This window comes from Anguilla anguilla, chromosome 19, assembly GCF_013347855.1.
Source record: "Anguilla anguilla isolate fAngAng1 chromosome 19, fAngAng1.pri, whole genome shotgun sequence".
Taxonomy (NCBI): domain Eukaryota; kingdom Metazoa; phylum Chordata; class Actinopteri; order Anguilliformes; family Anguillidae; genus Anguilla; species Anguilla anguilla.
Window position 1 is genome coordinate 4,194,385 of NC_049219.1, and position 24,912 is coordinate 4,219,296.

Below are 24,912 nucleotides of genomic sequence, written 5' to 3' on the forward strand. Positions count from 1 at the left end.
TCAAGTGTTTTGGATAGGAAAGGGAGGAGAGATACCGGGCGGTAGTTCTGAATGACTGAAGGATCTAGTGTGGGTTTTTTCAGCAGCGGGGTGATGTGGGCCCTCTTGAAGGATGAGGGGAAACATCCAGAAGATAGGGAGGAGTTCACGAGGGAGGTGACAAAAGGGAGGATGTCAGGTGTGATTGCCTGGAGGAGAGATGAGGGGATAGGGTCGAGGGCACAGGTGGTAGGGCGGTGGGTGAGCAGAAGCTGGGAAACTTCACAGTCTGAGAGGGGAGAAAATATGAAGAAACGGGGCGGAGGGTGCAGAGGGGGCGGAGAGTGCAAAGGAGCTGCGGATGTCTGCAATCTTTTCGTCAAAGAATGCTGTCATCTGTAGTGAAGGAAGACTGGGGTGGAGGAGGTGGCACGCTGAGGAGAGAAGAGAAAATAGAGAAAAGTTGACGAGGGTTAGAAATGGAATTTTGGTTTGGTAGAATTTTGCCTTAGCGGCAGTGACAGCAGAAGAAAACTCTGTCAGGAGAGACTGATAGGCTGAGAGGTCAGATGGGTCCCTGGATTTGGCCCACTTCCTCTCAGCAGCGCGGAGGCTGGCCCTGGAGGTGCGTAGGATGTCAGACATCCATGGACTGGGAGGGGATGTACGTGCTGGCCTAGGGACAAAGGGGCATAGGGAGTCGAGTGCTGAGGAGAGAGATGAAGTTAGGGTGGAGGATGCAGAGTTAGTGGGGAGCTTGGAAAATGATTGAAGAGTGAGGAGGGAAGCAGTCACTCTGGGAGCAAGAGAAGAGGGTGATAGGGAGCGGAGGTTACGGTGGACAGTGACAGTGGGGATTGGAGGAGGAGTGGGAGGATGTGGAGAGAGGGGGAGGGAGAAGGAGATGAAGTGATGGTCAGATGTATGCAGGGGGGTAACCGTAAGATTGGAGCTGGAGCAGATCCTCAGGAAGATCAGGTCTAGGAGGTTGCCTGCCTTGTGGGTTGGGGGAGAGTGTTGTAGGGAGAGGTCAAAGGAGTGGAGTAGTGGTAGGAAGGCAGCAGACTGGGAGGCCTCTAGGTGGATGTTAAAATCTCCCAGGAGGATCAGCGGGGTGCCATCCTCAGGGAAGGAGCTGAGCAAGGTGTCTAGCTCATCCAGGAAGCTTCCCAGGGGCCCCAGGGAATGTCTTTGCCTCTATGTCTTTGCGGGAAACATTTTTGAAATCCAAATAAAATACACCCACTTTAGACAGTTCCGCTTTCTGCATTTTCACCGAGTTTAATGTTAGCTACCTTGTTAACGACACGACCGACCGAGTGCATTATGTTAGTGGAGATACAGACGCCTCTGAAATTAAGTACAATCTGTGTTGCAATTCGGTATAGAAACTGACGCAAGATAATGACTTTACTCACACCAGATATATCGATTTTCTTTAAGTCAGAATGGTTCACATTCACTGTTGCGCCTGTACTGATAAGTACTTTTTAACTACTGTAGCTGCCCACATTTCTAAATTAATGTTATCTAGCCCTATAGATCCTCTGCCAATATACAAACAATTAGTAGGTCTGTTGTGTACAATAGCCCATTAAAAAACACTTCAGTCTAAAAAATATGACCTACACCATTTGAATTAATGACCTGCTGACAGTTCTTTGTATGTGTGAGTAACTTGGTGGTTGAGTAACTTGCTGGTTGAGGAACTGTGCTTGCATCCTAAAGGTTTCAGGTTCGATTTCCAGGTAGGACACGGCTGTTATACCGTAAGCAGAATAATTCACCTGAATTGCTTCAATATGTAGACAGCTGTATAAATTGATACTATGTAAAAATACCAAATATAGTGTGAAATTGCTCTAAATAATGGCGTGTGGTAAAAATGGTTGTAATATCTGGAGTATTTTAAAAGGGTTCTGTAGTTACGATTGTTGTCACTGATTATTTTTCCTCCCTGACAGTTAATTTTCTGCCCCATCCCACATCTTCATAGAAGTGCAAGAGAGAGAGTGTGTCTGTGTGGGTTCGTGCGTGTGTGTGGGCACATCTGTGTGTGTGCGCAGATGCGCACCTGGACTACACCTCTCTGCCCCTGTACTGGACATTTTATGACTACCCTGTACCGACCCTTTATTCCAGGTGCATCATCACCGCTGTGCCTCCTAGTTTATACTATGTATAATTACCACTGAGGCCACTGGTTAGGCAGTATTTATATTACCTATATTCTTACTAGTTCTTATAATTACACTTATACTGCATTATTTATATTCATTACTGCTTTTATTGTGCTTTTATTCTGTTTTTATGTTTCGAGACTGTGTTGTATTTTGTGTTAGCACCTTGGACCGTGAGGAACGACATTTCGTTCCCTTATACTATGTATGTGGAAATGACAATTAAACTTGAAACTTATTTGTGCGCATTTCTGTCCATTTTTTTGTGCGCGCACGCATGCGCATCTGTGTGTACGCGTGCGTGAATGCGTGTGTGTGTGCGTTTCTGAGGATTGGTTAGTGCTGGCTCAGTGAGGGATTGCTAGAATGTAGGCATTTAGCAGAAACTTGTCCAGAGCAACTTCAACACATTTTTTATATATACTGCTTTCCAGAATTATTTTTACACTTGATAAAAGTGAAACAAAAACAAAGGCTCTATAAATAAGCAAGCAATGAGCTATATGTATAACATGTTTAAAAAGGGGGGATATTTTCTTCAAAATAATAATAATAATTATATATATATATATATATTATTATTATTATTATTTTGAAGAAAATATCCCCCTTTTTAAACATGTTATACACATAGCTCATTGAGCTCATTGCTTGCTTATTTATAGAGCCTTCTTTGTTCACTTTTATCAAGTGTAAAAATAATTCTGGAAGGGAGTATATATAAAAAATGTACACCCTTATAATTTTTAATCCATCAAAATCTACATCTTTTTTCAGGTTGGCAAATTCCATGATCACTAAAATTAACTCACCAAACAGAATTTCTGAAAGAAGTGTGCCCTTTTTGTTGAAGCTAAGGACGAATGTGGATTGATTACAGACCAAAGTCTTCAAATCTAACATGAGCCGCGATCTCAATATCAACAGGCTTCTGGGAAGGATTGCCAGAAATTAGCTTCTAATTAGGGCAATGAAAGCATAAGCCTTGAGTTGCCAAACAGCATTTGGTACCTGTAGTCTTACGGTCAGATAAGAGCAAAATTCAGCTTTTGACCACGCGGTGTCGCATTTGGGTTAGAAGGATCTGTAAGAATTCTACATGGCGACATGCCCTACGATTCAATTAAACACATCGCCAGATTTACCGCATATAAAAGGACTCAATATGTAATTTGTAACTATTTAGCTTTTATATTTACCTGACACGTGCATTCTGTGTTGCCCTACTAGTTATCCTATCTTCAACACAATAGGATGCTTGCAAACAATAAGGGTTATAACCTAAATGTATTGCCGCGTCCACAAAAACCAACGGAGCCTGTGTGGAAAAATATAGAGAAGGATATATGATTAAGTTGTTCCTGGCAATAGAAAGCATGCACTACTATGGGAAAATGTCCTGTTTGTTCAAATGTTTTTTTTTTTAACCTAACACAGAGATTCTGACGAATTGTCGTTTCACTCATCTTACTTTTTTAACTGAGTGAAAAGGGTGGTCAATATTTTAATTGAAAGGTGTAGCTAATTGTCTAATTACTCGGTCTGATTTTAGAATCAAAGGGTTTGCAGAGTATACGCCCAATATCAGTATTAGTAGGTCTAATGTGTTGCGAAATGATATCGACAGCTGAATGTTTTGTTTCGTTTCGCTCATATCGCTTTCTCACAGAGGGACAGTAGTTCAACTATTCTCTGAAAATGTACATATGCTCATTTTCTGTGGGTTTATATATTAAATAAATACGTCCTCGTAATACGCGCTCCACTAATGCAATCTACATCTGTACATTTGCAGGTTTGCCTCCGCGTTTATTCTCTCATTACTGATATCACTGCAGCTTTCTTCTTCTTTGGGTGAGTACATATGTTTGTTTATTTATTTAATTGTTTATTTGTTTATTTTTGCATGACTCGTTTACATGAACCAGTTTCAGTGAATCACAGTGGCGGTACAATTAGAATTATATTTTAATTTACAGCTGTAGTGGAGTGAATCAGCTGGTGTTGGTAACGCGTAAGGGAAATGTCATTTTGGCTTTAAATTGCTGTGGCTTGAATGGCCTTATGCATGTGTAGCCTATAGGTAACGTTTACCTTTTGTTTTCAAAATTCATTAATGGGTGTGTCCATTCAGTTAGGCCTATAGACCTGAATGTATAGTCACACGAATGCGTCCAACTTTGCCATTTTCAGGAAGCTGCAGCAGTCCTGTCTTCTCTGTCTGTTGGGTTCTAAACGTCAGCGCCTCCGCGAAGAGGTATTAAGTTCAGAATATCAGAACCTTCGGTTCATAACTTCTCAAAGCACATTTACTTGAAACCTATGCACCTCGTTGTTTGTACGGTGACATTGTTCTCAATCCTTATCAGACCAGATACCAAGATATGGCTGGACAGCAATGAACTTACACCCATAGGAAGTAAAGGCAAACTGGTGTCGTTGATAGTAACGACACTGGATGTACACACATTACGCGCGGACTATGAAGGAATCTCCCATGTGTGGAACTTTTCAGTTGTTTCCGGTAAGTGTGAAATTCAGTTGTTCACACGTTTGTGACTTTGACTTTGAAGCTGAATTGGAGAAGAAAACGGAAATCCATAATTGGATTGGTAAATTGGATTTATAAGTGTATCGCTGTTTTGGCGATGCTTTTTAGGTCCATGTACGATCCGTGTACTTTTTGGCCAATCTCTTTCAAGAATATAATTTTTTGTTAAACATATAATTACAGAAACTGACATGGTCATTAATTGTAATTCGAAGCTAATTGACCGTTTACAAATGTATGGTTGACCTGCAGTCCACCAATTCCTGTTTACGAATTTCCTCTGCCGAGTCCGACGTCTAGCTCCGACAATGTCTCCAACATTGTTGCTGACGGGGGCGATGTAGATGGATCCAATGCTGAACATGCTTTTCTCATCAGATTCCATCAATGTGAGCAGTGCGCACAGAACTGCGTATCTCCCCCCCAGCAGAAGTGGGGTGAGTGTTACTGACCTTTCAATCTAGCTCATGACTGTTGTCATGGTCAATAATAGAAACTGCTAGACATATGTTTTCCAAAATATGGTCCATTACCTCGGTCTTGTGGCAGATTGATGGCTCTCTTAAATTATGCTGCAGGCCACTTAATTTGAACAATTACTTCTATAAAGATGGGAACTGGACTTGCAACCCAAAGGTTACTGGTTAAATTCCCAGGTAGGGTGCTGCTGCCTTGTTATATTCTCCACAAGTGGGCGAGTGCATGTGTGGGGTATGCCAAGAGAACAGTACAGGCCTGTATGCATGACCCCTACAATGAGGGCGTCCAGTGGCTCTGTTATGCTGTGGGGCGCAATTTCATGGTATGGTCTGGGTCCGCTTGTCCCCTAAGAGGGAACGATCACTGCAAATCAATACAAAGTTATTTTGAGTGATCACCTTTATCCTATGATGAAACATTTCTATCCCGAGCTTGAGGGGTCACTGAACGGTTTGATGAGTATGAAAATGATGTGAATCATATGGTATGGCCTTTGCAGTCACCAGATCTCAGCTGGTGAATGTGGGGCTTTATTTTGACACAGGGGAAACCTGTCATGGTCCTGTGTTCTTGTCTGCGTTTCCCCTGTTGGGCCGCCAGATGGCGGCACTTCTATTTTGTGTCCTGCTTCCCCTGTGTTAATTGTATGATTGTTTTCAATTGTCTCATTATTGGTTCTTGATGGTCTCGTTTTCCCTTCCCTCTCTGTGGCCTGATTGTTCATGGTGCCCTCCTGTGTCTCGTCAGTGTCTGTTCTATTTAAGTTTCCCCCTCCCTTGACTCAGGTGCTGGATCCTTGTGGTTATGTCAGATTGTTTGTGCGTAAGCCTCTGCCCCATGTGTTCCTGCCCATGTCTTGGTTTTCTAGTGTTTTTTTGGAGTTTCTGCATTTCCTTTGTTCCTGTGTTTGTTTCCTACGTATGTTTGCGCCGACCGTATGTACCTGCCTGTGTTTGTGACCTGTTTGTGTTTGTTTGACTTACTTGTACTCTGTCCTGCCTGTGTTTTTGAGTTCCTGTTGTTTCATTAGATATTTTTTGAGTTTGTGTTTTTGCCCTTCGTGGCCTCCTCTGTTCCCTACTTGTTTGCCTGTCGTGTTAGTAAAGTCTTTGTTAATTTTCCCTTTTGAGTTTGTGTTTTTTTTCCCCTCTGCGTTTGGGTCCCCCCTACCCGTACCGTGACAAAACCAGAATGTTTAGCACTGTGGACCCTCTCATGGTTTGTGCTTTTGAATTGGAGCCATTTCAAATTTCTCATCTCAAGATGTCTGAATGAACATGGAAACTATTGAAAAGTAAAACTGAAAAGTTTAGTGCTGTCGTCACTTTTCTCAAGTGCCTGTTTTCCCTTTTGCAGTCTAACAGAAGGGAGTTGATAATGTGGTTAATCGGACCCCTAAATTCTCCATTAGAATGGCTAATTGGGAATCTTCAATTTCTCTTTCACAACAGGAAGCTCTCAAGGCATTCCAGCCAAATGAAGTGTTTCCCTGTGAAAACGACACTCATTATCTCTACCAAAAGGAGGACTTTATCATTGCACTTGGTATGCCTCTCTCTTTACACTTATGGACATCAACAGAAACTGAACTTGACCAGATAAGGTTTTCAAAGATCTGAACATTTTAACACATTCCAAATTGTTTTCATTGCAACAGCATTTAAATCTAACATTCTGAAAATTCTTTTTTTAAATTCACTTTTCCACCAGTATGTTCCTCTATATTTTACTACAATTAAAATTTAGCAGTTTTACTGCTATTTCCAAGAGATTTAAATGGTGAAATGATGCCCCCATATAAGGAAATTGAGGGTGTTCACTTGGTAGAGTCATAAAGCTCCTTCACGAGCGTACAAGTTTAGGGATATTTGTGATTTATAAATATAATCTGCATGTGTGATTAAAAACTTCATTTCTAAGCAAATTGTACAAAATGTGCAAATGGTTGTACAATATAATTAAATCCACGCAAACTCTATGCATCAGGCCCCAGAACTTCTTTTTCCTTTGAATATGTAATTTACCAGAATATTTCTATTTTTACTAAGAATATAATTTCAGGGTATTAAATTAATTTCTGTGCCAAATACATGGGGCTTTTTGCACATAACTTCAAAGCTTAGAATCATTTTGTTAAATGGTCCTCATCAGTGTATAAAGCAGTTTAATTGGATAGCTACATACATACTGATAATTAAATTGTTTCCATATGGATAATTGAAATGATCACTATACAAATGAAGAGTTTCTTTTTATTTATTTACAAGTTTAACAGTTATCGGAATGTGTATATCTTTTGTTTGAATGCAGTTTAACAGGTGTTATACTGTATCAGAAAACCAATATTGCTATGATAAATACTAATGAATTTGACGTTAATTCAACATTTAACTTAAAAGCTTAGATTCAGGTTGCTGTTTAGATGTGTAATAGATGGAGTGATAGGTTCCATTAGGTCATAATTCAATATGACCTAATGAAACCTACTACTATAGGTATATTGATAATTATTAGGTGTTGGTGTGGGCAGTTTTTCTGTGTAAAGTTGAAGTAACTGTAAATTTGGCTTTAATCCGTGACTTTATGTGCAATGCAACAGTGTCCCTGTCTCACTCTACATGTTAAATATAATATCAGAATGCTTTTGTATATTTGATGAATAGTTTGTTAGCAGTGTATGACACCTGAAAAATGAACATTGCCTCATTTCAGGTTTCCAGAATTCTAGCTTTTTACTAACATTATCTTTTTATGGCTTAATAGATTAGATGTTGGCTTACTGTTCTTCATTAACAGTAGCTTGTCTATGGAAACTGGTGTCTTTGAAGGCTCCATCAGCAGTGCAGCTTGGCATAAATGACCTCCTGGGTTACAATGCCAGTTTCTCAAGCACACCCTGCTCTCCCCAGGCCACACCCACCGCTTTCCACTGAGGGCGGAGTCTCGGGGTGCCTCCACGCTATTGGTCTCCTGGCGAGGGAGCCCCCGTGTCCCCCCCGACCCCCTGCACAGAGTGGCGCTGTACCGGGCGGACCTGGATGGCCTGGCGGTCCTGTGCAACGAGACCACGCACAGGTGGCACTACCGATTCGCTGGCCTGGACGGCTGCCGGAGCTACGTGGCGTGTGTGGAGATGGCGCTCGGCCCCACAGTCCTGTGCCTCACCGCGCTGACCGGTAAGAGTGTGTCTGCCCCGCCCCCCCACAGTCCTGTGCCTCACCGAGCTGACTGGTAAGAGTGCGTCAGCCCCCCCCCCCCCCCCCCCCCCCACAGTCCTGTGCCTCACCGAGCTGACCGGTAAGAGTGCGTCTGCTCCACCCTTCCCCCCCGCTCCTGTGACTCATGGTCACTGCATTCACCAGTAAGAGTGCATCATTTATGCCATTATGGATTAAAAATAAACTGTCAAACACTTTTCTGAAAAATTGTCTAAACAGGTTTGACCACCCTAGGGATATGCATCATCGAACACTGGCAGCAGGTTGAACTGGGAATCGAAAAGACCTTTTCACCGTAATTTTAAAAAATTTGTCTGAATGCAGCCTAAATCTGACTGAATGACTAAAACTTTTTTAGGATTGTTTACTGGAGTTTGGCTTGTCTTCACACCCCCACTGCCTGACAATAGCCAGGTGCTGATACAGAATGCAGATGTGCGAATGTGTCGGTCTCTCCTCTGGCAGGCTATTTAGCAACTGAACCCTCAAACACCAAACATTATCAGTGGAATAAACTATATTCACACTGTAGGATACAGTGCTATTGAGGATAAATTGAAAATAAGTTTGCACAAGCCAGTATATTTGAGCAAAAAGGATTTTAATGGCATTGAAACAGCAACAACCACAGACAGCGGGATGAAATTTGCTCCAATGAAATTACAAAGGGCTACAAACAGCAGCTCAAACGCACGTCAGAGGAGAGGGCGAGACATTCGCACCTGACCGTCACCAAAACCTGCATTTTAAAATCATTGCACACTTTGACCTCTGTCAGTAAAAACCGTTGAATAATTAATACCTATTTTTATTCAACCTATCATGGTGTCAGGTTTCACGTTCCCCTCGCTTGCTTGTAGCTGGTGTCTCTCGTCTGAGCACATCTTTGCTGGTCTCTCTCAAAGATGCCTCGAAAGAAATAATTTTTCCCCACATGAAAATGTTAAACAATAATTGTTTATTTGAATAATTCAGTCATTTCAATAATTGTCCATTTCCCTATTTCGTAAACGAGGAAATAGATGCTGACAGGAGAGACACAACTACGAGCAATTTGCCAATGTAAAACAATTAATTTTGCATTAAAAACTAACACAAAACCCAATAGCAAAAGCCTACTATACAGACTAATCTGGTGTGTGCTTATAATAAATGCATGTGATAAATGCTGTTTCTTTTCCATGAATCATTCGGTATAGGATTGAATTGCACGTATACAATCCTCAAATGACGACTGTAGCAGCAGTGAACAAAAATATAATTACCGTGTTATATTTATGCCTTACGTTTATACCGACTCTCCCCTACATCCTAAGTGACACTAATGTGTATGACGTTAGACTGTTCAAAACTCTGACTATTGTTAAGTCTCACAGTCTGACCACAAAGTTTGTTGAATTACCATCTATATACATACATTTCACTCCAATACACACAAAAATGTTATGGGTAACACAAATGTTCCTGTTTTCAGCTTGTCTTTAAAATGTATTTTTCATACCAATTTTCATGCTTCTATCCACCACGTGACATTTTGTTAACTTAATTCTCCCTGCTAAATAGCCATTGTTATTAGTATCTTGTGCTTTCTACATTATGTGCATTATGGGCAGCACTGTTATCCATAGACACTTCCAAGTACTGTACATTTGCACAGTAGATTCATATGATCACCAGTAGATTCATATGAGCACCATTAGATTAATTTGAGCACCATTCAATTCATATGAGCACCAGTAGATTCATGTGAGCACTATTAGATTCTTATGAACACCAGTAGATTTGTAAGAGAACCTTTAGATTCATATGAGCACCATTGGATTCATTTGAGCACCAGTAGATTCATATGAGCACCAGTCGATTCGTAAGAGAGCCTTTAGTTTTAAATGTGAACCAGTAGATTTGTGTGAGCACCAGCAGGTATATGTGAGTAGATTAATGTAAGAAACCCCACAGATACTCCATACGGCATGTGGAGGTCCCCAACTGTAAGAAACCCGTCTGCAAACCAAACAGTGGAAGTATCTGTGTGGTGAAGGAACGTATGTAGTCTTGCTGGAATGGGATTAATTTCATGTAATCTTGATTATCTGACTCCAAAATAGTGTTTTCACCTTTCCTCTGGTGCTAACAGTTATGCATGGCCAGAGGAAACTGCTTTCCACCAGTAGTGTGTCTCTATACTGATCGCTGTCTAAAACTTGGTAGAGGCTTGTGTAGCCTGCATAAATACAATTGAGTATGAACAGGTACAACACTAGTGTATAGGCCAGTAACTACGAGGTGCTGATATCCTCAGTTCTATGTGTATGTTAGGACCTTAAACTGCTAGGTGTACAGTGGTAAGAGTCAACGAAGAATGGCAGGTTAAAATGAATGCAGTTTATTGTTCAGTGTGTTCAGTAATAATAATAATGGTGCAAAATGTGAGTGGTGAAATGGCTATACACATTTGCATATGCGCAGGAGACGAGTTTAGACGAGTCTCCCTGAACCATTGCACCTTTCCCCATATATACAGAAAGATCAAAGCAAAACACCAAGTCATGAAATAAAGACACAATCAGGACCAAACAGTACAGATCAATGATCCTGCTTGTGCTATCTCTGTAAGCTTATCACACCGGGTTAACCTTGGTATCTGGCTGGCCACTGACCCATTTGTATCAAGATCTTTAGTCAGCACCCCACCACCAAAGACACCAACTTGTTTCCCTTGTTATCAGGTTTCTACTGTAACGATACAAAACTTCATCACATTGTATTATGGAGAACCTAAGGTTCACATAATGCTGATCCTGTAGGATATTTTGTTACTTAGCACTGTATCTATCTAATTTGCTGACTCCCTTCTTTTGGAGGTCTGATAAGTAGCACACTTCTGTGAGCTGCCCTATTGCCATATGAGCACCAGCAGGTTCATTAGCATTGTTCAATTACTGTAGCCGAACATGCATAGGCTCATGGGTTAGTCTGTTTGTGTGTATGATCACATTGTAAAGCTTGGCTGTGCTGGTGCGTGCTCAGAGTGCCGTGTTAAGTTCCCTGTGTGAATGCCCAGATCCTGACGTGCCCAGGAACTTCAGGGTGACCGCTTGGGACAGCAACAGCGTGACCGTGGGATGGGACTGCCCCCCGAGCGACCCCGCCTCGGGCCTCACCGCCTTCCTGCTCACGGTCTTCCACGTGGACGGCTCTGGCCACGTCCTGGAGGAGAGGAGCTTCAGACACACGCTGGGCAGCCCGGTGTTCACCGTGGGCAGCTTGCCTCCCTGTAGCAGGGTGCAGCTGGGGCTTCAGGTGGTGTGCCAGTCTGTGGGCCAGTCTGTGGGCCAGTCTACGGGCCAGTCCCGCCTCAGCAGGATGGTCCTCAGCGATGGAAACTCTGGTATAGCTACAGAGCGCCTGTGTCTGGCACCCACTGCATATGACCAAAAGTATCTGGACACCCCTTGTTCTGGGACTGTTCTTCATGGTTTGGGCTAGGCCTAGTGACGGCAAATCTTAATGCTACAGCATACAATCACATTCTGGATGATTCTATGCTTTCCCAACAGTTTGAGAATGGTGTGGATGAACTTGACTGGCCTGCACAGAAACCTGACTGCAAGTCCATCCAACACCTTTGGGATTGGAAAGCCAACTGTGAGCCAGACCTAATGGCCCAATCAGTGCAAATCCCTGCAGCAGTGCTCTGGTATCTTGAATAGGGCCTTCCCAGAAGAGTGGAAGTTGTTATAGCAACAAAAGGTGGGCCAACTCCATATTAACATCAATTATTTTGGATAAGATGTTGAATGTCAGGTGTCCACATACTTTTGGCCATGTATTGGTTGTGTGGTGTACAATACAGTTCAGACCAAAAGTATTAGGCCATCTGTGGGTTTAAAAAATAATAATAATTTTTAGAAGACACTTTAGGTAGGGAGGAATTCAGTTAATTTATGGACATTTATTGAATAACGAACCAAAGTACAGACATTTTTCAATTTCTACCTACGATAACACAAGTTTTACTTAAAACAACTTTGAAAACAACTTTTCTCAAAATAACCTCCTTTGGCTTTAATTACAGTTAAAGAAATTATTGGAGGCCTGTCTAATCTTTCTGGAGGCAGAGGAGTAAAATTGTTAAATTGACTGAAATCTTATTGATGCGTTTTTTTTAAACCACAGGTAGCCTAATACCATTTGGCTTGTAGTGTAAGTGAACTAAAGTAAAATCTCTATGTTGCTCCCGTGGAAAAGAAAGAAAGATAACACACAAGTCCATCATTCACAACAATTGCACAGCTTAACTGAACTGTGCGGGATTGGAGTGGTGGTTTGCAACATATTTTAAATACACACATTTTGATGATTCATCTCCTGATTCCAAATCAGCATAGGTTTGACTTACTCACAGACAGGCTTGCTTCCTTGCTTAGCAATATCTCCACACGGCAAGGCTGTCACATATGCTATAGAATATATACATTGTATGTCTACCTATAGAATGCTTAAATGTCCGGTCCAGAGACTGGGTAATCCGGCATGGGAAGCTGCAGATACCACAGCACATTCAGCACTTACTGAGTAAATAATGCCGGAGCGAACAGATTAAATAAAAAGACGCCTATACACTACAATCCCGCAGTTAGTCTTAATACGCTTTAAAAACTGCAGTTAGATGTATGGTGCAGTCCTACATTGATGCATACTTTTATCTAGCCCCAGGGTAGAGGCTAGTGGAAAAAACCTGTATGGCTTTCCTGTCAACTTACTTAATGTACTTGTAGGTTTCTTGGATTTTTCACTAGATGTTGCTGTCAGTGCAGGACTACCAAGCTCCTGCCAAAGGAAATCATGTGATTTTGTTAAGTGTGTCCCTGGCGCATGACCTGGCACATGATGGGATGTGCTGGATTAAGAGTGTGTGCCAATCTCTCCTCTAATTTTGAACAGTGAATCGACTTCATCACTTCCAACACATCTAACCGGGGAATGCTAATATTGTCTTGGATACTACTGTTTGAAAGCTTTGCCTGATGAAAGAGTTTTGTTTATTTTTTTGTCCTCTAGCAAACTCTGAAATCATAAACCTACACCAGTCCTCCTTTGGCTCCCACAACTATACGGTGAGCTGGTCCGTGCAGAACATCTCCTCCATCTCCAGCTTTAAGGTGTACCACCAGGGGGAGCTCCAGAGCTCCACGCTCCTCACCTGGCACACGGTGACAGGCCTGCTTCCCTGCCAACAGTACAGCTGCAGGGTGGAGGCCCTGTGTGGGGACAGCACGGTCATGAGCGTTAGCACCATCCAGACAAAAACAGGTGGGCCAATAGCGTTGGGAGGCGGGGCTGTCTGTATTGGGAAGGGGCCTGGCTGTGTGGGGAAGGGGCCTGGCTGTGTGGGGGAGAGGCCTGGCTGTGTGGGGGAGGGGCTTGGCTGTGTGGAGGAGGGGACTGACTGTTTGGGGGAGAGGCCTTGCTGTTTTGGGGAAGGGTCGGGCTGTGTGGGGGAGAGGCCTGGCTGTGTGGGGGAGGGACCTGTCTGTGAGGGCGAGAGGTCTGTTAAAAAATGGGCTACAGGCAGCTTTTTGAAAAGGATGATCATCTGAATCCAGTGATTTGAAAGGTGATAATAGGGGTCTGATGGGCATCTGAATCCAGTGATTTGACAGGTGATAATAGTGGTTGATGGACATCGCAATCCAGTGATTCGACAGGTGATAATAGAGATCTGATGGGCATCTGAATCCAGTGATTTGACAGGTGATAATAGTGGTTGATGGACATGGGAATCCAGTGATTCGACAGGTGATAATTATGGTCCAGCTGACTTCCTCTGCTTTACCAGTTCAGAGGTGCAAATGACAGATAGTGGTGTGACAGATAGCCACACCACATCAGTAGGTTGAATGGGTGGAAAACCTACACTTGTGGGTGAATGCACTTCTGTGGTGGCCTTAATTATCTATTGATCAAACACTTGTCGACTCTTATTGGAGAGAGATGTCATTGTCAGTCTCACAGAAGAACAGAAGAATTGTCTGTTTCAAACTCATTAATGCTTGTCTCAAATATTTTTGGAATTGGTGCAATGTATGTTTAAATAATGTAAAATGTTTATTGCTCATTAACTGTTCTAGATGAAAACTGAACATTTTTTTGAACTTGCACTTTTTCTCCATTTCTCCAAATGTTGTTGTTGGTAAACTGCAGGTTGGAAAAATATTTTGGTCTTTCCACATGCCCTTTGTCTTCGGTGAGGCACCCTCAAATTCCACCCCACACCGTGCTGCGCCCTTTAGCAACCAACTCCAAGCTTGCGTTAGGCCAGGATAAGCCCAAAGTCATTTAGGAAGGAGCTCTGGTGAAGTGTTGGGGAGGCCCTGATGAATGTTTGCTGGTTTGCTCTGCCCACAGGCCCTGGTGAAGTGTTGGATCTCCGATTTAGGCAGAAGGACTCGATAGCCCTGTGGAGCGGCAGGTCTGGGGTGGGCGTGGCCTTCTTGTACCGCCTCTCTGAGAGGGGCGGCCCGAGCGTCCGGAAGGGGAGGCTGGCAGGCCCCCCCCCTGCCTCTGCCGGGCCTGAGGCCTGGCTCCCCGTATGACCTGGAGGTGGTGCTAGAGTGCGAGGGTGGCGAGCGTGGAGCTCCAGCTGTGCTCTACTTCATCCCAGAGGAAGTCCCTGGCAGTGCCCCCAACGATGCCCCTGGAGACATCCTGCTACCCAGAGTTGTTGACTCTGCAGACCAAACAACAGATCGCCTCGGTCAGTGTTAAAGCAGGCTGGTTCTGACTCGGTCAGTGTTAAAGCAGGCTGGTACTGACTCGGTCAGTGTTAATGCAGGCTGGTACTGACTCGGTCAGTGTTAATGCAGGCTGGTACTGACTCGGTCAGTGTTAATGCAGGCTGGTACTGACTTGGTCAGTGTTAAAGCAGGCTGGTTCTGACTCGGTCAGTGTTAATGCAGGCTGGTTCTGACTCGGTCAGTGTTAAAGCAGGCTGGTTCTGACTCGGTCAGTGTTAAAGCAGGCTGGTTCTTACTCGGTCAGTGTTAAAGCAGGCTGGTACTGACAGACCTCCTTGGTCAGTGTTAAAGCAGGCTGGTACTGACTCGGTCAGTGTTAAAGCAGGCTGGTACTGACAGACCGCCTCTTTGTTTTGAAGTTGGCCTGAATTATCTTATTAAAGGCTTGCATATGTGGTTGCATACACAGGTGCAAGAATTTGATATTTATTCATAACCACAGACACTGGTCAGGCCCACGATAGGTCTGTGTCCTGAAGGCTGCTAACATGGGCTGGTTGCAGAAAGCTTTCATTCAGACACATTTTTACATCAGTGTTTGTGCCCCTAACCCCCCAACTGTAGGACTGCAGGTTCACCTCCCCAGCCATGAAATGTTCCTTGTTGTGCCATGGACAATGCCGCCATCGCTGGAGGATCCGAGGGCAGAAGCTCGAGTCCTGCTGGAGGGCATTGTTAAAAGCAAGGTGGGTCCTGTTCCCGGGTCCTAGCAGTCATTGCCGCTTATCGCACCGTTCTGTTTATAGCGTTTTGTAGTACATGTTTTCACAGCATTATTTTAGTTGAACTTTTATCACCTTCAACAAAATTGAAAACAATCACTTTTGATAATCACTGCTGGTGTTTTTACAAATCTCAGATTAAGATTTGATCAGGCTAAAGTTTGCCTAAAATCCTGAAATGGACGGGCCCTTGTGCACCCCTGCTGTGGTTTGCACGAGCGAGACTATCCTCCTCTCACTTCTTCACTTTGGGACAGGCCTCTGTTAGTCACCTGGGCACCTGCAGTCAGCCTGTGCCAACTGTGCATGATGGACCAGCTTTACAATTTTCTTTTTGGTTTCCATTTCCTTTTTACCAGCTGCAGAACTTACTGAGTAAGTTCTGGCCAAAAGCGGAGGTGCAGCTGATCTCGTTTGAAGACAGCGATAGGAAAACAAAAACCAAGATCACTTTTGAAAGCTTTGATGTTTCCAGCCAGGATGGGGTAGTGATCCTCCGCCCTGAGGAGCAGCTGCAGCATATTATCTCTCTCGGCCACGCCCACATCACCGTCACAGACGACAGCATCTACTGGGACGGTAGGTGCGAGACATGCTGGGGGATTTGTGTGTGATGGGTAGCTGACAGCGGAATATTGGCTGTTCTGTTCCCAGTGAAATAAAACCCTTGAGACTGTGTGTGTGTGTGTGCGCGCGTGCACGTGTTCGTGCATGCACGTGTGTGCACATGTTCGTGCATGCATGCTTGTGTGCATTCATGCATACATGCATTTGTGTGTGTGTTTGTGCATGTGTGTGTGTAAGTGTTGGTGGCAGTGCAGTATAACATTTTGCTCCAAGGTTCAAGGTTGTAGAGTGTCTGTTAAATGCCTGAAATGTAAATGAGAGACAGATGGACAGATGGACAGACAGCTCATGCAATGCAACATTGTTGTAGGGCGGGCACGGTGGCATAGTGGTTAGCGCTGTCGCCTCACAGCAGGAAGGTCGTGGGTTCGAATCTTGGGTTGGGGTCTTTCTGTGCAGAGTTTTCATGTTTTCCCCATGTTCGCGTGGGTTTACACATGCTCACACACACACACAAACTCACACTCACACACATCATTATACTCTCATACAGAGTATAATGGTGTGTGTGAGAGACTATAATTCTGCTCTTACACACACACACACAAACTCACACACATACACACACATCATTATACTCTCATACAGAGTATAATGGTGTGTGAGGGACTATAATGCTGCTCTTACACACACACACACGCACACACACACACGCCTGCTGCTCTTACACATGCACACACCCTATGTGGTTTGCTGCAGTTTGCTGTGTCTGTTTCTGTATTACTTGTAAAATGGCAGCATTGGCATAGCCTAGCATTTCATGCACTTTTGTAAGTAATGAACCAAAGGCTAATCAAAACTATGTCTACATAATGCCACTAAAGAACATCATGTCTTAACAGAGAAGGGGATGTTCACGCTATGCCTGAAGGACCATGTATCTGGGGGCATCTCCAAGCCTTTCCTCATCCACTACTTTGGCGGGAATGTGACTGTTGTTCTCAATGATGGTCGCTGCTCCATCAACGAGACGGACAAGTTTTATTATTACAGGATAACTGGCGCCCCCTCCCAGTGTGGAGGCCAAACGCTTGTGAGTACCGGCACCAGATCCAGGTCATGTACACAGCTGGTGCATTCTGGGAATGCACACCATCACAAAACTGATTCACTAAATCTGGCATAGCCAGCTGCAAGTGCTACTGCTTCTTCCTCCCTTCAGACAATGATAACACCCTTTACTCTAGCAGACCTCTCCATTCAGCACCCCTCACTACCTCTACCTGTCCCATCTCTCCATTCAGCACCCCTCACTACCTCTACCTGTCCCATCTCTCCATTCAGCACCCCTCACTACCTCTACCTGTCCCATCTCTCCATTCAGCACCCCTCACTACCTCTACCTGTCCCATCTCTCCATTCAGCACCCCTCACTACCTCTACCTGTCCCATCTCTCATTTAGCACCCCTCACTACCTCTACCTGTCCCATCTCTCCATTCAGCACCCCCTCACTACCTCTACCTGTCCCATCTCTCCATTCAGCACCCCTCACTACCTCTACCTGTCCCATCTCTCCATTCAGCACCCCTCACTACCTCTACCTGTCCCATCTCTCATTCACCCCTCACTACCTCTACCTGTCCCATCTCTCCATTTAGCACCCCTCACTACCTCTACCTGTCCCATCTCTCCATTCAGCACCCCTCACTACCTCTACCTGTCCCATCTCTCATTTAGCACCCCTCACTACCTCTACCTGTCCCATCTCTCCATTCAGCACCCCTCACTACCTCTACCTGTCCCATCTCTCCATTCAGCACCCCTCACTGCCTCTACCTGTCCCATCTCTCCATTCAGCACCCCTCACTACCTCTACCTGTCCCATCTCTCCATTCAGCACCCCTCACTACCTCTACCTGTCCCATCTCTCCAATCAGCACCCCTCACTACCTCTACCTGTCCCATCTCTCCATTCAGCACCTCTCACTACCTCTACCTGTCCCATCTCTCCATTCAGCACCCCTCACTACCTCTACCTGTCCCATCTCTCCATTCAGCACCCCTCACTACCTCTACCTGTCCCATCTCTCTATTTAGCACCCTCTCACTACCTTTGCCTGTCCCAAGGTCCTCACTGAGTACTTTCCAGCTTAGCAGTGCGTAACACATCACACTGGGTATTATGAGTGTGTAATGCCTTGTGTGTGTAACACATCACACTGGGTATTATGAGTGTGTAATGCCTTGTGTGTGTAACACATCACACTGGGCATTATGAGTGTGTAATGCCTTGGGTGTGTAACACGCTTTCTGCTCATTTAGATTAACAGGACGCATGTGGAGTTGAGGAACGCGCTGACTGTGACGCTCAGCAGCGGGAGATCCATCACACGGAGGGACCTGAAGGTGCTGTGGACCTGTGCCTACCCGCTGCTCCAGACCAGCACAGCCCACATGAAGCCTGGTCTGGACTGGTGAGAAACGCACCCCTCTCTCATTCAGCCATCCAATCAGCATCCACGGCAGTAGCATGAAGGACATTAAGCCTCAAACTAGCATTTTCAGTAGTTATGCATGTACAACTGTTACAGAGCCCCTGAGCTCAATGAAAATACCTTTGTTAGCACTAAGGCTAATCTAATGGCATGTGCGGTTCTTTATTGGTGTGTCATAATCCAGCCTGTTTGTTTGTCTGTTATTCCATCACACATTGTTGGTCATACATTTCATGTGCTGGTACTGTGGTTTATTTTTTAGCACATTGCTATTTAAAAAAACAAATGGTGCTTTTCTAGGAAATCTAGTGGATGTGGACACAGATTGTGTTTGCTGTGTGTTCTGCTCTGCTCCTCTGCAGGGTTACCTCTCACAGTGTGGTGCAGGTGAATTTGTCCCGCCTCCTGGAGATCAGCATGGCCTTGTACAGTGACTCATCTTACGCATACAACTACACTGGCCCTGTGGAGCTCCCTTCTGCAGAGCAGCTGTACATCCAGGTGACCCTGCACTGTGAAGACAGCCTGGCCTACAACATGAGCCTACAGCTGGAGTCCTGCTGGGCCACACAGACCGCAGACCCACAAGAGGAGAAGAAGGCTTTTTTCCTGAAGGGGGGGTGAGTTCTCTCATATTGAGGGTGGAGGAGGGGGGGCGGGGTGTGTGGGGGTGGGGTTGAGTTCTGTGTTCCTGAGGGGGGTGGGGATTATTTATCTATTCCTCAGGGTGGTGAGTTCTCTGCTCCTGAGGGGGGAGGGGGGGGGGGGGGGGGGGGTTAGTCCTCTGTTCCTGAGGGGAGGGTGGGGGGTTAGTCCTCTGTTCCCAAGGGTAGAGGGTAAGATCTCTGCTCCTGAGGGGGGAGGGGGGGGGTGAGGGGGTGAGTTCTCTCTCTTCTCCTTTACGTTTTGTCTGTGATTCGATTGTTGGGTTGATGCTGCCTCATTGTAATCATAATTAATTCGTTTCCAGTGCCTCAAGCTCTGTGCATGTGTAGTATTTGTCTCATTAACATGTACTTTTAAAACAGTGTATGAATAAGATTTTATTGTACAGGTGTGATAACAGTAGATGCCTTATAAAAAGGCTTTAGTTTGGAGGCCCAAGAGTGCATCAGTGGTAGGTTGCATTTGATGCCCAGGCTGCCAGTTGAATAGCCCTATTACAGATAACATTAGGATTGCACTCTTTATACCAAAAACATGAACTTGGGTAATTTAATGGCTTTTGTTTTTTAAAAGATGTCATTTTTATTCTTCATATTATATTTTGGTAGCAATTTCTGGTTTTATTATTTCTCTTTCTGTGTTTGGGGAAATTTTGCCTTTTAATAAACTTTTCACAGTGGTAGATGGCTTATTAGGATGACGGTAGATGGCTTATTATCCGACTTGCTCATTGGGAGCAATTAGGGGTTAGGTGTCTTGCTCAGGGACACTTCAACATGCCCAGAGCGGGGGATCGAACCAGCAACCCTCCGACTGCCAGACAAACGCTCTTACCTACTGAGCTACGTCGCCCCATAAAAAAACACTAAACAATCAAAGTTGATATTGAAGGTTTGGTATACAACATGTTGTGCATATGGTCTTGAATAACAAGTATAAACTTGCTGTGTGTGGAAAAAAGCCATGGCATGGTATGAACCTGCCAAATGGTGTGACTTTCTGTGGTGAAACAGAATTTATATTGGCACCTACATCATGATTCTAGCCCCAAACCAGAGTTGGTCCAATCCAAATATATGGTCATGCTAGAATGCTCCAAATATGAAATGGTAAAAGATACACTTCAGAGCAAAATGTGGTATGCATAATCCTACACAACGTATTAAACTGAAGGTCGTATGGGAAACACTAATTACATTAGTAGTATTGCTCTTATTATTGCATTATAATACCACCCAGACATTAGGCCTATATTCATGAAACATGAATCTATGATCCGAGACACAATATACAGAAGATTACGTAAATTGATCTCATAGGTGCACTATAACTGATAAAATCCTCAAAATGAAATTCTGCTTCACAAACAATAGTGTTTTAACCCCAGACTCTGAAGGTGGTGCCAGAGTGCCAATGAACACGATAGCCTCACGTTTTGGCTGGTATTCACACATTGGGCCATAGTCTAAATATTTTGTCGTCATATGTAGAAAGACTGCTAGCTTTAATTAGGCTACTGGCTCTTGGCCCCTGTTAATTGTTCTTTGAAGCTATATTGTCATTAGAGTAAGTGCATTGTGCTCCTAATAGATTTCAATGAGTGTGATGGGGGATTTTGTTCTAAAGGGGGTGGAGGTAAATGACAGTAATACAGGACGCTTGGATATGTTTGAAAGGCTTTAATTAGGTACACAGCCCATTATCCTTTCAGCTGCCCAAACGACAGAACCTTCCGCTGGTACCTCCGGAGCAGTTCCCCTCAAAGGAAGAGGTTCTCCGTTCAGATGTTCACCATGTCTGACCACTCCCACATCTACCTTCACTGCCTGAGCAGAATATGCAGCCAAGATGAGAACTGCACAATGGTAACTCCCCACCACTGCAATCTGTACACAATGGTAACTCCTCACCACTGCAATCTGTACACAATGATAACTCCTCACCACTGCAAACTGTACACAATGGTAACTCCCCACCACTGCAATCTGTGCACAATGGTAACACCCCACCACTGCAATCTGTACACAGTGATAACTCCTCACCACTGCAAACTGTACACAATGGTAACTCCTTGCTGCCACAAACTGCACCTTGGTAAATTCCCGCCAGGCAAGCCAAGCTGGGTTTTGAGTAAGAGGGACCCAGCTGCCTCATCCTCAGGCTGGGCTTTGAGTAAGAGGGACCCAGCCGCCTCATCCTCAGGCTGGGCTTTGAGTAAGAGGGACCCAGCCGCCTCCTCCTCAGGCTGGGCTTTGAGTAAGAGGGACCCAGCCGCCTCATCCTCAGGCTGGGCTTTGAGTAAGAGGGACCCAGCCGCCTCCTCCTCAGGCTGGGCTTTGAGTAAGAGAGCTGATAACGATGGGTGTGTTTGAGACAGGTCAGCCAGCAGCCTGGCCTGAGAGCTTCCTGCGTTCACTGCCAGGGATGTGACAGGCCTCATCTGAGCCCCAATCTGTCAGGACACACCCCTTTACTGACCATGCATGTGTTTACATTACACAATATTAATAAAACCTTGGGTTTGCACTTGTTGTTGCTTTGGATAAAAGCATCTGCCAAATAAATGTAATGTCATGTAACGTTACTATCATTGATAAACAGTCAATACATGAATGGATAGACCTCAATTTAAAAAGACCATATAATACATGTTCACACTAAAACCATCATCATTGCATAAGCCAACCGTGTTGAGTGTTCAATATGTGGTGACCAAATAACAGACATTTTTCAGTCATTCTTCTCAGATCAATATTTGTTTTTATTATCTAGATATTTATATTGCTCACTGTTTTTCTGATGCACGCAATTCAGTCCTTTCACTTTATCTAGTTTTCTCAGTGAGTTCTCATAGGCTCTTTTCTGAAGAGTGGGAACAAACCCACTTCACACTAGTTCCTCCACTTCTACTTTCTGCGTGTTGCATAATTTATATATTAAATCTTTATATATATTAAATCTTCCGTTAGCACAAGGTTTACAGATCTTGAATGTTAGAATGTGGAGAATATTTCAGCAATCCTCCTACACATTTGTTCGCATGCTGGTTAAACATTCCCCCTGTATGTATCTGTACAGAACTGCTCTCCCAGGCAAAACCAAAAGGTGAGAAGAGATCTACCGGACAAACTCACAGCTATTCTTTCAGCAGGACCCATCTCTGCAGCAAAGCGGAAACTGACAAACTGTGAGTGGAATGCTATTGACAAATGGGGTATACTGCTGTGTGTGTGTGTGTGTGTGTGAGAGAGAGAGAGAGAGTGTGTGTGTGTGAGAGAGAGAGAGAGAGAGTGAGTGTGTGTGTGTTTGTGAGAATGTATGTGTGTATGTTTTTGAGAATGTATGTGTGTGTAAGAGAGTGAGTGTTTGTGTGTGCACGTGTGTGTGAGAGAGAGTTTGTTTGTGTGCGTGAGTGTACGTGTGTGTGTGTGTCAGTGTGTGAGTTAATGCGTGATTGTGTGTTAATGATTGACTGTGAGCGTGTGAGTGTGTGAGTTTGAGTGACAGTGAGCATATGTGTGTGTGCGTGCGTGAGTGTGTGAGTTAATGCATGATTGTGTGTTAATGATTGACTGTGAGTGTGTGAGTGAGTGAGGTAGTGAGTGAGTGCATACATGTGTGCATATTGTAGTTTATTATTATTTTTTCCGTTACAAAAGTAGTGGTTCTTGTAAAAGCGGTAATATTTACAATTCACAATTTGGTTACTTGGAATATGTTTTCAACTAGTGTCACATGGCTAGTTACAGCTATGGTTCAATCATATGTCACTGATGGACTGCATGCCTCAACTTGAATACAAAAAGAAAAGGGTTTGTTCTGTTTATTTAAAATAGAATAAGTAGTTAAGGGCTAGTTTGAATAGGTGGGCTTTCAGATATTTGCATTAAACAGCCAAATAATGAATGACTGAATGAATCATTGCATTTATATAGCAATTTTCCACAGGGGCCCGGCCAGGGATTTTCAGCCCCATAAAAATAAATCATTTTGGGCGGGGCGAGGCGGGAGGGGGGGCTGGTAGATTCTGTGTTGTGATTGATTGTTGTTTAGACTGTTCTAGACTGAATTAGAATGTGTTGTGTGACTGATTGTTGTTTACGCTGTTCTAGACTGAATTTTAATGTGTGTTGTGATTAATTGTTGTTTAGACTGTTCCAGGCTGAATTATAATGTGTTGTGTGATTGTAGTAGAATGGATTAGAATGTGTTGTGTGATTGTAGTAGAATGGATTAGAATGTGTTGTGTGATTGTAGTAGAATGAATTAGAATGTGTTGTGTGATTGTAGTAGAATGAATTAGAATGTGTTGTGTGATTGTAGTAGAATGGATCAGAATGTGTTGTGTGATTGTAGTAGAATGGATTAGAATGTGTTGTGTGATTGTAGTAGAATGGATTAGAATGTGCTGTGTGATTGGTTGCTTTTCTCACTCCTTGCAGGGCCTGGAGCCCAGATCATGCTATCAGTGGCCGGAGGAGTGATTGGCCTCTTTTTTCTAACAGCACTGGGTGTGCGTGCAGCACACGCTATAACACAGCGCAACCCCAGACATCAATAAAGTGTGTATACCTGCACTGTTTAGACTGTCCTCTCTGTGCTACTGTACAAACAGCACTGTGTACACAGTTACACAGAGAGAATAATGACAAACAGCACTGTGTCCTTATTCTCCCTGTGTAACTGTGTACAGACAGCACTGTGTCCTTATTCTCTCTGTGTAAGTGTGTACAAACAGGCACTGTTTCAAACACTGCAATCTAGAGATAAGGAGGGCATCTGATTTTGGTGTCCTCCCCTCTAACTGACTCTCTGGTTGTGTTCCAACCTTTATACTCTGTAACTCTGGCAGTGCGCCACCATGACATAGCTGTTCAATGCGTGAAATTTTTTGGTCAAACTTGTCCGTGGTTTTACAAAAGATATTGTAGCCGGTTAAGTGAACGTGCAGATGGTACATCATAATGCATTGTATACGTTCGGTGAACGCTGGGTAGATGTGGTTGTTGATAAGTAATAGACAAATATTAGTGAGCAAAAAAAGCACAGTTTGGAAACTTGCTTCCAGTGGGGTTTGAACCAGAGACCCTGTGATCCATAGACCATGACATTGACCACTCAGCCACAAAGGACTAGCTGAGATTGGAAATGTTTTAGAGTAAAAAGATATGTCTATTTTGCGTGTGTATTTGAGATTTTGATTGGATCGTGTAGGTGAAGGATTAACTGGTGTTGGTAAAATGTCCAATGGGGAG

At 43.9% G+C, this 24,912-nt stretch overlaps 1 protein-coding gene across 3 annotated transcripts; it reads left to right on the forward strand.

The window, feature by feature from the left end:
• The first annotated feature begins 3,663 nt into the window (after positions 1–3,663).
• Positions 3,664–24,234, forward strand: LOC118218909. Of its 3 annotated transcripts, none has more exons than XM_035401660.1 (17): positions 3,665–3,859; positions 3,955–4,013; positions 4,353–4,416; positions 4,529–4,683; positions 5,089–5,147; positions 6,642–6,735; positions 8,100–8,366; positions 11,470–11,796; positions 13,470–13,721; positions 15,770–15,891; positions 16,287–16,506; positions 17,397–17,587; positions 18,819–18,970; positions 19,354–19,611; positions 21,369–21,555; positions 22,736–22,844; positions 24,100–24,234. In XM_035401660.1, coding segments are annotated over exons 1-17 (2,637 nt in total). In that variant the 5' UTR covers positions 3,665–3,857; the 3' UTR covers positions 24,219–24,234. The 3 variants fall into 3 exon arrangements, with proteins under 3 accessions (XP_035257553.1, XP_035257551.1, XP_035257552.1); XM_035401661.1 differs by having other exon boundaries at positions 3,669–3,859; positions 21,369–21,522; XM_035401662.1 differs by lacking the exons at positions 21,369–21,555; positions 24,100–24,234 and having other exon boundaries at positions 3,664–3,859; positions 22,736–22,839.
• The last annotated feature ends 678 nt before the right edge of the window (positions 24,235–24,912 follow it).